General features: G+C 46.5%; 2 protein-coding genes across 4 annotated transcripts in view; both read left to right on the plus strand.

The window, feature by feature from the left end:
• PIK3CG (phosphatidylinositol-4,5-bisphosphate 3-kinase catalytic subunit gamma) overlaps window positions 1-7,372 on the plus strand; it is a 30,112-nt gene extending 22,740 nt beyond the window's left edge. For 2 of the 3 annotated variants that reach the window (XM_083366241.1, XM_083366240.1), the window contains exons 9-11: window positions 489-600; window positions 1,741-1,898; window positions 4,583-7,372. In XM_083366241.1, the coding sequence (XP_083222367.1) occupies window positions 489-600; window positions 1,741-1,898; window positions 4,583-4,864 (552 nt within the window). In that variant the 3' untranslated portion in view covers window positions 4,865-7,372. The remainder of the gene's footprint in view (window positions 1-488; window positions 601-1,740; window positions 1,899-4,582) is intronic. The other variant, XR_014492915.1, reaches the window with a different exon arrangement.
• Window positions 7,373-13,673: 6,301 nt separating this feature from the next.
• PRKAR2B (protein kinase cAMP-dependent type II regulatory subunit beta) overlaps window positions 13,674-14,750 on the plus strand; it is a 62,950-nt gene continuing 61,873 nt past the window's right edge. Inside the window, exon 1 of the mRNA XM_083366327.1 lies at window positions 13,674-14,140. Coding sequence (XP_083222453.1) covers window positions 13,828-14,140 — 313 coding nt within the window. The 5' untranslated portion in view covers window positions 13,674-13,827. The remainder of the gene's footprint in view (window positions 14,141-14,750) is intronic.

Consider the following 14,750-nt stretch of genomic DNA (forward strand, 5'->3'; position numbering starts at 1 on the left):
ATTCGACCCGCCAAACTGCCGACCTGATAGACAAGCTCAGCATCCTAACCCACTGAGCCACCGTGTCCCTTACAGGATGGATAGGAACATTCAATTAAGAGAGAGGGAGGGAGGGAAGGAGAGAGAGAGTACATAAAAGTGACTTTTTCCCCCACTATGACTATGGTTGGCATATGGACACCAGTATCTATATGCTTCACTGCTCGGTATTTGTTTTAGATCATTTTTTTTAAAAAAGTTTATTTTCGCTATGCCTTGTGCGTTGATAAGCACTTCCTATTTGCTTTGAGTTTCTTTAGTAAATACTCTGCCTTGCCTGATCATGGGAAAAACAGTCAGAACCACAGATAGGCAAGAACATGAAGGCTGTTGGGTTGCCAGCCCCAACTTGGTAGGAAGTGTGATTGTGGTTGAAAAGCCACCGCTTTGATGAAATTGATCTTGCCCGTATGGCACGTTGGCGCAAATCTGAGCCGTTGTCTCTACAGTTTCAGGCTGCAGTGGAGCGATTTGTATATTCGTGTGCAGGCTATTGCGTGGCAACCTTTGTCCTTGGAATAGGGGACAGGCACAACGACAACATTATGATCACGGGATCAGGTGAGTTTTGAGGTTGGTGACGTTGAATGAGTGACCACACGGGCGAGTCTGTGACAAAAAGCCTATTTCCACTGCTGCATTGGGAAGGCATCATTCCTGAACTGGTGGGATGTGATGATGATGATTTATACCCTGGTGATATTCTTGACTACTGCAGTGGGATGTACATGGGGCTACCCTTGAAACTTCTGGAGAAGTGGCTGTTAGCATGAAATTAGCAGTTCGATGTCTTTAAGTAGTGCAGGAAAGAGAGAATGCAGATAGTCCTCCACAATTGAGTCGAAAATTTCTGTTGCTAAGTGAGAGATTTTTTTAAATGAATCACTGCAGCTCTTACTAACCTGGTTGTTAAGTGAATCTGGCTTCCCCATTGACTTTGCTTGTCGGAAGGTCACAAAAGGGGATCGCACAGTGGTGGGATTTAGCCGGTTCGCACCAGTTCGGGAGAACCAGTAGCTAAATTTACCCAAATTCGGAGAACCGGCTGGCTTCCAGAAGTCCAGTCTAGGCCTGGGAGGCCTCCTCCAGGCCTAGAATAGCCCACCGGAATTGCATGGATACCACTTCCGGAAGTCCATTCTAGGCCTCGGAGACCTGGAGGAGGCATCGGAGGCCTGGAGGAGGCCTCCCGGGCCTAGAACAGCCCACCAGAAGTGTGTGGATGCCACTTCCGGAAGTCCGTTCTAGGCATCAGAGGCCCAGGCCTGCATCAAATAAGAGAACCGGTTTTTCAGGTATTTGAATCCAGCCACTGGGATCACGTGACTCCCAGGACACCGCAACCGTCGTAAATACGAGTCAGTTGCCAAGCGTCCAAATTTTGATCAAATGACCTTGGTGATGCTGAAAGGGTCATAAGTGTGAAAAAAACTTCAGTGCCACTGTAACACTGAGTGGTTGCTAAACAAATGTAAGTTGAGGACTTACATCAAACAAAGAGATGATGGCAGTCAAAGGAGTCATTTGATTATAGAAAAGCAAATTTTGATAAAGGTTGGAGAGCTCCCGTCGTAGAAAGATCAAGGCAAACATACAGAGGGAAGGCCCAATAAAGTTTTTTTTTTTGTAACAAGTCATCCTATTTGATGTGTCTTTAATTGCTCGGCGTAATATTGATTTTTTTTTTGTTTTCTTCCCAAGGTAATCTCTTTCATATTGACTTTGGCCATATTCTTGGAAATTACAAAAGCTTCCTTGGAATTAATAAGGAAAGAGTTCCTTTCGTCCTAACCCCTGATTTTCTTTTTGTCATGGGGACTTCCGGAAAGAAAACAAGTCTGCGTTTTCAGAATTTTCAGGTAATCGGGGCACGACGTAAACCTCGCTGATATAACCTGATAGATTTTTTTAAAAAAATATAATCGTTTTCATCCGTTGGTGTAAAAAATAATAATGTTTTTTTTTTAGAAGGCGGTAGTGTCAGACCTGCCACAGCTTAAACCCCTAATTAGAATCGATCCTTGGCTCCCTTTGTTGAGAAAGGTGTTGTTTGTTAGAGATCAAGTGTTTTGCAGTATTGCAAAGCCAGAATTGAAAATTGGGCACCAAAATCTCTAAATTGTCCCTCATTGCTCCCACCCAGTTTCACCAATTTGGTTCGGGCAAGATGTTTGCCTGACAGACAGTCCAAGTGTAGTTTGCTATGCGGCCTCTTCCTTTTTTCAACTGGGTGACCTTGAGGCAGCATCTTGAGGAGACACAGAATTTACTTTCGGTTCCCCAAGCATTCCCCCCTTCCAGCCCTGTTTGTGTGTCAGGGACAGCCCCTTTTTCCTTTTTACAGTCAATAGGCTGGAAAAAACCTAACCCAAATTTATTTAAAGTTCAAACAAAAAAGCAACAGAATATTTCCTTCACTAAATGAATCAAAATATCAAACGAGTCAACAAACAAGAGTTAAACAGAAGTAGCAAGAACAGACCAGGATTCTCTTAGAATGTCTCCAAATGGTTGCCTTCAGCAACCAGCCCCGCCCGCACCTTCCCCTTTTATTATCACTCCCAAGGCGTGGCTTCTCACTGCCTTCTTCTCCTCTCACCGAGTTGCCTCATTGATTTGCTCTGCTCTGCTCTGCTGGATTGCCTTCTGCTTCTAGCGTCTCTGAACAGATTCAGCTGCGACTCCTCTGAGTCTGACACCTCGTACTCACACAGCTGAGCCTCATGAGGGACATGCTGGAGGGGCCAGGCTGAGAGTCCTGCAGTGCATCAGAGTCTCCCTCTAACACCAAAGGCTCTCCAAACCCCTCCTCCTCCTCCTCAGATTCATTGGAGTCAGCTGCTGGGAGCATAGGCTGACACTGAATCACAACAAGTACAAGCAAGCACAAGGCAGCTCATAGATAGGTTGTTTTTAGAGGCTTCTTTTCATAAGCACTAGACCTTTTTGAGATTTAAAAATGCAGGACGGCGTACTTCCCTAAAGCAAATTTACTACTTGAAATACAGAACTGAGTATGAAGGTAGGCCTTGACTCATGACTACAATCGAGTCCAAACTTTCCACTGCCAAGCAAGACAGTTATGAAGGGAATCATGTCTGATTTTACACCCTTTTTTTTTGCAATGGTGGTTAAAGTGAATCACTAAAGTTGTTAAGTGAAACGAGGGGTGCTTAAGCAGATCTGGCTTCCCCTCCATTGACTTTGCTTGTCAGAAGTTCCCGAAGAAAGTTGCAAATGCCAATCTCAGGATCCTGGGTTGCTTCAACCATCATGAATACATTTGTGTTGCCAAACATCCAAAGTTTGATCACATGACTGTCTGTATGTTGCAATGGTCGTAAGTGTGAAAACGGATCCTAAGTCCCTTTTTTTCACTTTAACCATCGTTAAATATTTGTTAAGTCCAAAAATAATCCATGATATAAACTAGTTAGATCTGTGGCTTCTTAAATATGTTACTGGCGTGCATTGCCTTCAATAATTTCCAAGTGTGTTGTGATCCGGTTCAGCCCCACGGGGTCCATTGCCGTTTTCCTGGGTGTCAACCAAGTAAAATTAGCAGTTGTGGTGATGCAACCGAAGTGTGATGCACATCAAAGATAGGCAGAAGAACTTGGATTCCACTGTGGCGGCCGCCATCTTGGATGTAGCGATCCAATTCTGTGGCTATTTTGGCTGGATTGTGTCTCCTCTGCTTCAGATTCTCACCCCATTTTCTGAAGAATCTGGTCCAAGGGTGAATCCTCTTTCCAGATCTGTAAAAGCCATCCAGGCAATGTTTACGTTAGAGGATTTGTCCTCTTTCCAAGGGGGGCTGGATGTCAGCGCTGCTAACATTGAATGTCATTGCTTGACAAGAGATGAAGGAGTAGCTATTTCATATGTTAAACTTGTGTATTGCTTTAAGGCTTGTGTATTGTTTTAGTTTAAAATTGGTGGGAGGGAAGAGTAGGAAGGCCATTTGTCTCTCTAAAGAAGGTAAGACTTTGGCTCTGGAAGGGAAACTGATTCTTTAAATTAATTGGAGAATATGATTAATGACAAAATTAGAAAGGTGGAGAATTGTGTTTAATTATATTGTGCAAGGGCCGGAGATTTCAGATTCCGGCTTCTTTCGAGCAAGCATTTGCCGGTGTATTAGGCTAATAAAGGACTTTTAAGGTAGACAATGCCTCAGAGTCACTTGAAAAGCCCATACGTGGGAATCTTGACAGTGGGATTCAAATATGTAGACAACGGGTTCTCTTCGTGGATGCTGCTTCCGGAAGTCCGTTCTGGGCCTGGGCAACAAAAAATTAGCTACTGGTTCTGCCGAAGTGGTGCGAACCGGCTGAATCCCACCACCGCATTCGGGTTATAAGTTCTTCCTTAGGATCACAATCCAGGCTGCAACCAGAAACTAAGAAGACAAAAAAAAAAAAAAGACCAGCCAAAGCCAACTCTTAATTCAAAATGAAAGATGTTATTTGTGTAATTTTGGTCTTCTTCGGCTCGAAGGAAGAAAACATTTGACCGGGATGTTTGTTTGTTTGTTCTGCAGGATATTTGCGTGCGGGCTTATCTTGCTCTTCGGAAACACAGCAATCTCCTCATCATCCTCTTTTCGATGATGCTCATGACGGGCATGCCCCAGCTGACCAGCAAGGAAGACATTGAATATATCCGTGATGCCCTGACGGTCGGCAAGCACGAAGACGACGCTAAGAAGTATTTCCTCGACCAGATTGAAGTTTGCCGGGACAAAGGCTGGACTGTGCAATTCAACTGGTTTCTCCATCTGGTGCTCGGGATCAAACAAGGCGTGGAGAAACATTCTGCCTAAATAGGGCACCGCGGTACAGGTAGCCCTCAACTTAGGACCCCCCCACATTCCGGCTGCTAAGCAAGACAGTTGTTAAGTGTGAGCTTTGCCCCATTTAACGGCCTTCCTGGCCACAGCTCTTAAGAGAATCCCTGCAGTTCTTAAGTAAGTAACCCGGTTGTTAAGTGATATCTGGCTTCCCCCGTTGACTTTGCTTGTCCGAAGGTCGCAAAAGGAGATCACGTCACACACTCATTCTCACACACACACACACACACACACAGAGGGATGCTGCAAATGTCATAAACGCTTGCCAAGCTTCCAAATTTTGATTACATAGCCACCGGGATGCTACAGCATTGTAACTGCGACAAACAGTCGTAAGTTCCTTTTTTCCACGGCTGTTATCGCTTCAAACAGCCTCTAAATGAATCGTTGTATGTGGAGGACCGTACATAAATCCTTTGCCAGGGGATTTGTTGGTAATTACTTGATACAACTTCCAGGAACAGGGTCTCTCTGCAGAAGACTCCTTTCCTTATTAGAATCTGGATTTTGGAGCTGATGTGATGCTGCCTATCACTAAGCCAGCATTGCCTGACATGGTCTAGGGCAGGGGTAGGCAACCTCGGCTCTTTTATGACTCGTGCAGTGCCTGCCTCCTTTTCCGGGCCGCCAAGCCAAAAAAGTTGGAGACCTCTGGACTAGAAGACGGCCAAGGTCCCTTCCCACTCTGTTTATTCTGTCATGAATTTGTCTGACCTGAATAATAATTATTACACCCTGTGCGGGCACTTGTTTCTCCACAACAAATATAACTTGAATTATGTTTATTTATATGTGTCATGCAACGTGTCATCTCATGAATGTGTCACATCATTAAAAAAAACTATCACGTATGAAAAATATGTAGGGGTAACCTCTCCTTTGGAGATAGATAAGAGCTGAACGGATTGCTGGGTATTATAAAGATTTTTTTAAAACTTTCTGTTTCCTTAGGGCAGGGGTAGGCAACCTCGGCTCTTTGATGACTCGTGGGCTTCAACTCCCTAGAATTCCTGAGTCAGTATAAGCTGACTCAGGAATTCTGGGAGTTGAAGTCCACGAGTCATCAAAGAGCCAAGGTTGCCTACCCCTGCCTTAGGGAATATGTAACTCTTTAAATGTTTGATTCCATCGTCCCTGTCCATGCTGCAATGGATAGAAGCTAAATCCAAAAATGTTGCATTGTGGAGGGATCTCCTAGGTCAGTGATGGCGAACCTTTTAGAGACCGAGTGCCCAAACTGCAACCCAAAACCCACTTATTTATCACAAAGTGCCAACACGGCAATTTAGTCTGAATACTGAGGTTTTCATTGATTAAAAAAAAAACTCGTACATTAACATCTTTTGTTTTAAAAGAAAAACACAATAACAAAACTTTCAATTCAAACAACTTTTTACTGAAAGGTAGAAGTTTGCCTTTGGCACGCTTTTGAACAATGAATGTGATTTTTGCTGTTGTATGCCTGCTGATCATTTGTCTAGCCTTGGCTTATACTTTGTAAGTTTGAGGGCAACACATGCAGCACTCAGGCCATCTGTTAGTCTGTTTCTGGTGTCAGACTTGATATAATTCAAAGCAGAAAACAGCCCGCTCGCTCCAGAGGCTTGTTTTGGCTAGGAAGGGGCTTGAGAAATGGCTTTTTCCGGCGAAAACTTAGCCAAAGAGCGAGGTGCCATAGGTTCACCACCACTGTCCTAGAAGAAATTTTACACTAGAGAACCCACTTTACCGCACTTTTAACATTTTCTAACCATAACTTTTTTAAAAACTCAGTCTTTAAATAAAAAAAAGGTTACAGCTAGTCCTCACCTGACAACAGCTCATTTAATGGCCATAGTTATAGCAGCGCTGAAAACCTATGACCGTTTTTCACTCTTACGACCGTTGCAGCATTCCCCAATGGCCAGGTGATCAAAATTCAGGCATTTGGCAAGTGACTCATATTTATGACGGTTGCACTGTCCCGGGGGTCAGGTGATCCCCCTTTTGCGACCTCCCAACAAGCAAAGACAATGGGGAAGCCAGGAAGACTTAACAACCGTTTCACTAATTTAACAACTGCAGCGACTTCCCTAACAACGGCGGCGGGAAAGGTCCTAAAGTGGGGCAAAATTCACTTAACAACCATCTCACTTAGCGACGGAAATTTTGGACTCAGCCGTGGTCGTAAGTTGAAACTTCCCGGGGTGAATCATCTTTGTGTTGAAGTTAAGCAACTGAACTCTGATTAATGGTACAGAATTCTGGGGAAAGGCAACCTTTGGGTTAATTTAAGGCCTTTTCCCCCCCTTGGTTTCTTTCAGTAAAAAACCATCCACCGAAGTTTCTTTTCATACAGAAATATTTTTAGTAGACAAGACAGGCAACTGAAATAAAAACTTTCTGCCCGTCTGGAGAACACGTGGGTTTTTCAAAATATTTTCATGAGCCTCCCGAGCAGTTTTGCATTTTGTAACCTGAATGTGCTGTTTAAATACAATTGTCAGGAATAATAGCTTGACTTCAGAACTGGTTCCTTCTTTCCATCCTGCCTAAACAATATTTGCACATGCAAAGAGCTGACAAAATACCTGAATTTCAGTACAACAGCTGTCCCTAGTAAATTGCAAATGAGACACGGAGCACATTTACACCTATAATGAGGTGCAAAACATCTAACACGCCTGGGAATAATGCAGAAAGTTCCCAAAGCACAACTGATGGCTTAATGACCGTTCAGACAGACCCCAAACATGGGACTCAAGATCCAGATTTGAAGTTCAGCATCTGGAACAACATCTCCCTGCAATCACGTGATCATATTTTGGGCGTTCAGCAATTATGAACTACTAATGGTCTCTGACACAACTACTAACACAATCTCGATTTACACCATCCAACATTTTCTTCCCGCTTCCTGCAAAAACACTTTGTAGGGAACAACACGGTCACTTAATGACTGCGGTGTTCACTTAAGGTTTACAAACTTTACAAAAAAGCTTGCAAAATCAAGTGCTTTTCATGTGACGATCCGCTTTGTGACTGTCACAGCTTAAGACCAAAATTGTTGGACATACCCTACGGTATTATGATCGTAAGTCAAGGACCTTTCCTTCCTCTCGTTTATCATGTAGCGTCTTTGTGAAAGAAAATCTTTTTTTCCTCTGTGGTAGGGTTGTCAACAATCTTCCTGGGGGGCTCTGACTAGTAAAATTCTCGTCACTAAATGAGAAGATTTAAAATTTCCTTTGTTGTTTTGCTTTTGCTGCTAAAAAGGTAAAGGTAAAGGTTCCCCCGCACATGTGTGCTAGTCGTTTCCAACTCTAGGGGCCGGTGCTCATCTCCGTTTCAAAGCCGAAGAGCCAGCGCTTGTCCGAGGACGTCTCCGTGGTCATGTGGCCGGCATGACTAGACGCCAAAGGCGCACAGAACACTGTTACCTTCCCACCGTAGTGGTCCCTATTTTTCTACTTGCATTTTTACGTGCTTTCGAACTGCTAGGTTGGCAGAAGCTGGGATGAGTAACAGGCACTCACTCTGCTATGCGGCACTCGGGATTCGACCCGCCAAACTGCCGACCTTCTGATTGACAAGCTCAGCGTCCTAACCCACTGAGCCACCGCGTCCCTGCTTTTGCTCAATGTATATAGAGGGAGTTACAGCGGCACTGAAAAAAGTGGCTTATAACCTTTTTTTTTTTTACACTTACAAACATTGCATGTGCCCATTGCAGCATTTCCACGATCACGTGATCAAAATTCAGGCACTTAACAACTGATTCATATTTATGACGGTTGCCGGGTCCCAGGGTCATGTGATCCCCTTTTGGGAACATCTGACAAGCAAAGACAATGGGGGCGCCAGTTCACATAACAACCGTGTTACTAACTCAACAAGTGCAGTGATTTCTTTAACAGCCGAGACAAGAAACGGGGCAAAAGTGACTTAACAATTGTCTCACTTAGCAACAGAAATTTGGGGCTTAGTTGCAAACGTAAGCCAATATCTTTCGCCCATCACATGGCCTCCAGCTTAGCATTTGTAAATAAATTAAAAATAAATTTGTGTTGGAACATGCTTTTTTTTTTAAAAAAAAAGCAAACTCAAAGTAGCCCATAACTAGTGAAGGGCATTTACACAGACACACACACACACACACACACACACACACACACACTAACTGAAAATAATGAACATGTTGCATAAAAAAACAGATTCACTCCATCATCCGGCTGAGACGTAAGCAGGAAGGATTATCCCCCCAAAATCAATTGGACGATTATTTCAACTTAATGCAGAAAAACTGTATTAGCGCCTCAGCGTGTACCTTGTGAATTTGAAAACTGCCACTTTTAAGGGATTTTTTTTTTTAAAAAAAATGTGAATTCCTATTAGGACAATTGATTTAATCAGTAATACTAGATCAGCAGGGGATTTGATGGCCACACATCTTAAGATCGCAGAGATGGAGAAGCAACCTTAAGATCGCTTAAGGCTGTCCTAGTCTTATTATGTAAAATTGTGCTGTCCTTTCTACCGACATTTTAGAAAAAGTTTCATATTTTAATCAACCAGGATAGGTTGTCTCCTTTTTTTAGACAATATTATTATTCCATGCTGACATAATCTCATTCTGTTTCGTTTCCCCTTTTTAATAGGTATGTTTTGTGGTTTAATTCTCCTAGGAAACTTCAAAAACGATAAGAGTACGTTTCAATTGCTGAAAACAGTATCATGTTTTACTCGAGTGAAACATCAACAATGACAAGTCCTCAGTTACCCCAATTTTAATTGGCAACTCTTAAGTGATGTTGTCGTTAAGTGAATCACCCATGGTCGCTAAATGAGGCACCGTGTGACTGCGACTTCTGATTTTACTGCTGGCATCTTAATTGAGTCTTGTTGGAATCTGGCTGTGAAGTACACAAATTAAAATGACTTGACCATGGGATGGATGGATGGAAGGATAGATGGAGGGAGGGATGGATGGATGGATGGATGGATAGATAGATAGATAGATAGATAGATAGATAGATAGATAGATAGATAGATAGATAGATAGATAGCCTATATTTACTGTGGGCACATTAAAAATGAAATTTAGTTGCTTGCTCTCAAAGTGTACACATACATAACACACTTAAGCATGCTATATACAACGTATGTATGCATGCTATGGTTTTAAGTGTGAGGACTAATCATAAAGTTCCTTTTTCAGGCTGTCAATAACTTAAAATGGTTGCTAAACAGGTTACAATTGTCTTAGCTTTGGTGCATGGCAAAGTACTTTGCCAGGTTGTGTTGTGATTTGGTTGCAACGGGCAGACATGCTTTGATGAAGTTGTATCGCTATCCCTTGCGTTGAAGCATGTTGTACAGAGACCAATCTCTACTTTTTGGTGTTCTGGGTTGTTACAGGGCGTTTTGGCTTCTCTGGAAAGGTTTGTTACATTTCCTTTTGTGTGCTGTTGAGCTATTGCGGTGATAGCTCAGCTAAACTCTGATTAAAGTTCAAAGGGTTGGCTGGTAATTATTTTGAGGGGAAGAGATAGCAGAATAAGAGAGTTGGAAGGGACCTCGGAGGTCATCTAGTCCAACCCCCTGCTCAAGCAGGAGAGACTCTCTCTACCATTCCAGACAAGTGGCTGTCCCGTCTCTTCTTAAAAGCCTCCCGCGATGGAGCAGCCACAATTTCTGAAATCATCCTACAGCTTGATCCAGCCTCTTAAGGCAGGGGTCTCCCAACGTGGCAACTTTCAAGACTTGTGGACTTCAGCTCCCAGAATTCCCCAGCCAGACTTCTGGGAGCTGAGATCCACAAGTTTTAAAGTTGCCAAGTTGGTAGACCCCCTGACCTAAGGAATAAGACGGTACTGGAAAATTGTGGTTCAGCTTTACCTTTCCATGTCTGCTTTTATATATATATATATAAACATATATATATATATTTGTTGCCTTGAATTACTTATAAAAATAATAAAGCGTGAATATAAATAAATGGAGGGACGCGGTGGCTCAGTAGGTTAGGATGCTGAGCTTGTCGATCAGAAGGTCGGCATTTTGACGGGTCGAATCCCGAGTGCCGCGTAGCAGAGTGAGCGCGCCTGTTACTCGTCCCAGCTTCTGCCAACCTAGCAGTTCGAAAGCACGTAAAAAATGCAAGTAGAAAAATAGGGACCACTCCGGTGGGAAGGTAACAGCGTTCCGTGCTCCTTTGGCGTCCAGTCATGCCGGCCACATGACCATGGAGACGTCCTCGGACAAGCACTGGCTCTTCGGTTTTGAAACGGAGATGAGCACCGGCCCCTAGAGTCGGAAACGACTAACACGCATGTGCGGGGGAACTTTTATATCCAAGTTTGACCTGTAGGTTTTAAGGATGTGCCAATTGCATTGGCAGGAATTGGTCTTGCACCTGACCACAGAACCCATCTTATTTTGGGCAACTGCTGCGAGAAGGGGAATCAAAAAAGAGCACGTTACAGCATCGTAGCCATTTCCTTAATGTGCGAACCCCATGCTATCAATGCTAAAAAAATGGTCCAGGCTGGCCCTCCGTCTGGTGCTGTTTAAACAAGTAAATAAAATTAGTGGATTTAGAGTAGAAAAAGCAGATCCCTCTGTGTACAGCACACTTGAACTTATTATCCTAACACACGATGGTCACCAACTTCACTGGCTTTAGAAGAGAATGGGATAAAATCACGAAGGACGCTCGTGGGCTATTTGTGTACATATCAAATGTATTGTTGTTCAGTCACTCGGTTGTGTCTGACTCTTCACCACCCCTTGGACCACAGCGCGCACACACACATACACACACCCCTCTGCGGTCTCCTGGAGTTTGCCCAAAGCCAGGTTCATTGCATCCAAGACACTGCCTTAACTATCTATCCAAGCGAAGGATGGGTTTATATTCTCCAGCAGTCAGTCAGAACTGAAGAAGCTTCCGGGATGAGGAGGGAAACGTCTTCAAGCAAAATTCCTGATGGCGAGGACAATCAACCAGCGGAACAGCTGGCCTCCAGAAATTGTGGACGCGCCATCACTGGAGATTTTAAAGAAGAGACTAGACAGTCACTCGTCTTGAGATGGTAAGTGGAATTTTCCTCCAATGGGATTTTCCCATGTATTTTACCAGGAAACATAAGATAGGGCAGGCTAGAAAAGTCAGTGCCCTCCTAACCATACCCAAGTATTCTGAATTTGTTGGCGATGTCCATTTTGCTCTATGAGTTTGTGGTGACCTAACCCTAACCCTATAGGTTCTCCTTGAGCAGGGGGCTGGACTAGAAAGCCTCCAAGGTCCCTTTCAGCTCTATTCTATTATAATGCGAAGAAAATCCAGTTACCTTTTGAAAAAAAAGCACCTTTGGGGCAACCCTGACCTGGATGTGGCTGAGCATCTCTAGACACCTTAGCAGCCTCAGTTCCCGGCAAAGCACTCCGCACAAGCTCAGAGGCAACCTTGAGAGGGAGGCTTCCCCCATTCTCTCAGCCCCCACACCCATCCGGAACGCTCCCTGTGGCAAAGCACTCCGGACACGCTCAGAGGCAACGTCGGGAGGGAGGCTACCCCCCAGTCTCTCCACCCCTCTCTCTCCACCCATCCACCTGCAACGCTCCCTGTGGCAAAGCACTCTGCAATTGCTCAGAGGCAACGTCGGGAGGGAATCTTCCCCCAGTCTCTCACCCCACCACCCATCCACCCGCAACGCTCCCTGTGGCAAAGCACTCTGGACATGCTCAGAGGCAGCCTCGAGAGGGAGGCTTCCCCCCAGTCTCTCAGCCCCCACACCCATCCGCAATGCTCCCTGTGGCAAAGCACTCCGGACACGCTCAGAGGCAACGTCGAGAGGGAGGCTACCCCCCAGTCTCTCACCTCCCCCAGCTATCCACCTGCCACGCTCCCTGTGGCAAAGCACTCTGCAAGAGCCTTGGTGGAGCAGTGGGTTAATGCCTCCTTAAGTAACCCCAGCTGCCTGCAATTAGTGCAGGTTCGCATCCCACCAGGCTCAAGGTTGACTCAGCCTTCCATCCTTCCCAGGTAGGTAAAATGAGGACCCAGATTGTTGGGGGCAATTAAGCTGACTTTGTAATAAAAGAAAGAATCCCCCCCCCCGCCTCTCGCTTTCCCCGCCTTTTGCATCTGTAGCTGCAGCAGCAGCAGCAGCAGCAGCGCAGGGCGCGCTCGCTTTCCCCGCCTGTAGCAGCAGCAGCAGCGCAGACCCAGATTTTTGGGGGCAATTAAGCTGACTTTGTAATAATGCCGCTTGGGTGTGTGGGTGTGTGTGTGTGTGAAAGCCCTAATAAGCAGGCATATACCTCGAACGAAGGCTACTGCTAAGCTTGTAAGCCGCCCTGAGTCTCCGGAGAAGGGCGGGATATAAATGGCATTAAAATAAATAAAATAAAAAAAGAAATAAATTGCTCCGAGGCAACGTCGGGAGGGAGGCTTACACCCGCCCTCTCCCCCCTTCTCCATCCCGCTCTCCCTTCCACCCTGGGGCCAAGCACTCCCCACATGCTCAGAGGCAACGTCGGGAAAGAATCTCCAGCCTCCCCCAGCCCCCCGCCTCTCGCTTTCCCCGCCTCTAGCACCTGCAGCAGCAGCAGCGCAGGGCGCGCTCGCTTTCCCCGCCTGTAGCAGCAGCAGGGGGCGCTCGCGTGCGCGCGCGAGGGCGGTTGCCATGGTTTCACCCGGGCGGCCTGCGCGCGGGAGCGCGCCCGCGCGTCCTCGCTCGCTTTCCCTCCCCCCTCCTCCCCCGTCGGCGGGGGGGGGGGGAGAGTGGGCGGGGCCGCGTCTGGCTGCCGTCACGGGCGGGCCCGGCTCTTTCTTGGCGGGCGGCTGCCGAGGGCGCGCGGGGGGAGCCGGGCAGGGAAGCAGCCCCGCCGGCCTCTCCGCAGCGCTTCGGGGCCGGTGGGTGTCCTTTCCCCGCGTCGGGGCGCCGCCCGGCATGAGCGTCTCGGTGCCGGAGGGGCTGCGGGAGCTGCTGCAGAGCTTCACGCTGGAGGTGCTGCGCAGCCAGCCGGCCGACCTGCTCGACTTCGCCCTCCGCTACTTCCAGCGCCTCAAGGCGGAGGCGGCGGACGGGCTCCCCTCCGCACGGGCCGACGCCGCCAACGCCAGCGCCGCGCGGGGGAGCCGCCTGCAGCTGGACGCCGCCCCCGCCGAGGGCCGCGGGGTCAACTTCTCGCCCGAGCCGCGCCGGAGCCTCTCCGAGAGCAGCGGCCAGGAGGAGGAGGAGGAGGAGGAGGAGGAATTCGCCGGTAAGCCCGGCGGGCGGGAGGAGGAGGAGGAGGAAATGGAGGAGGAAGAGGAAAAGGTGAAGAAGGAGAAATTGGAGGAGGAGGAGGAGGAACTGAAGGAGAATGAATTGAAGGAGAAGGGAAAGGAGAAGAAATTGGAGGAGGAGGAGGAAATGGAGGAGGAAGAGGAAAAGGTGAAGAAGGAGAAATTGGAGGAGGAGGAATAATTGGAGGAGGAGGAGGAAATGGAGGAGGAAGAGGAGGAGGAGGAACTGAAGGAGAATGAATTGAAGGAGAAGGGAAAGGAGAAGAAATTGGAGGAGGAGGAGGAAATGGAGGAGGAACAGGAAAAGGTGAAGAAGGAAAAATTGGAGGAGGAGGAATTGGAGGAGGAGGAGGAAATGGAGGAGGAAGAGGAAAAGGTGAAGAAGGAGAAATTGGAGGAGGAGGAGGAGGAGGAGGAGGAACTGAAGGAGAATGAATTGAAGGAGAAGGGAAACGAGAAGAAATTGGAGGAGGAGGAGGAAATGGAGGAGGAAGAGGAAAAGGCGAAGAAGGAGATATTGGAGGAGGAGGAGGAAATGGAGGAGGAAAAGGTGAAGGAGAAATTGGAGGAGGAGGAATAATTGAA

Source organism: Vipera ursinii, assembly GCF_947247035.1.
Source record: "Vipera ursinii genome assembly, chromosome: 6".
Taxonomy (NCBI): Eukaryota; Metazoa; Chordata; class Lepidosauria; order Squamata; family Viperidae; genus Vipera; species Vipera ursinii.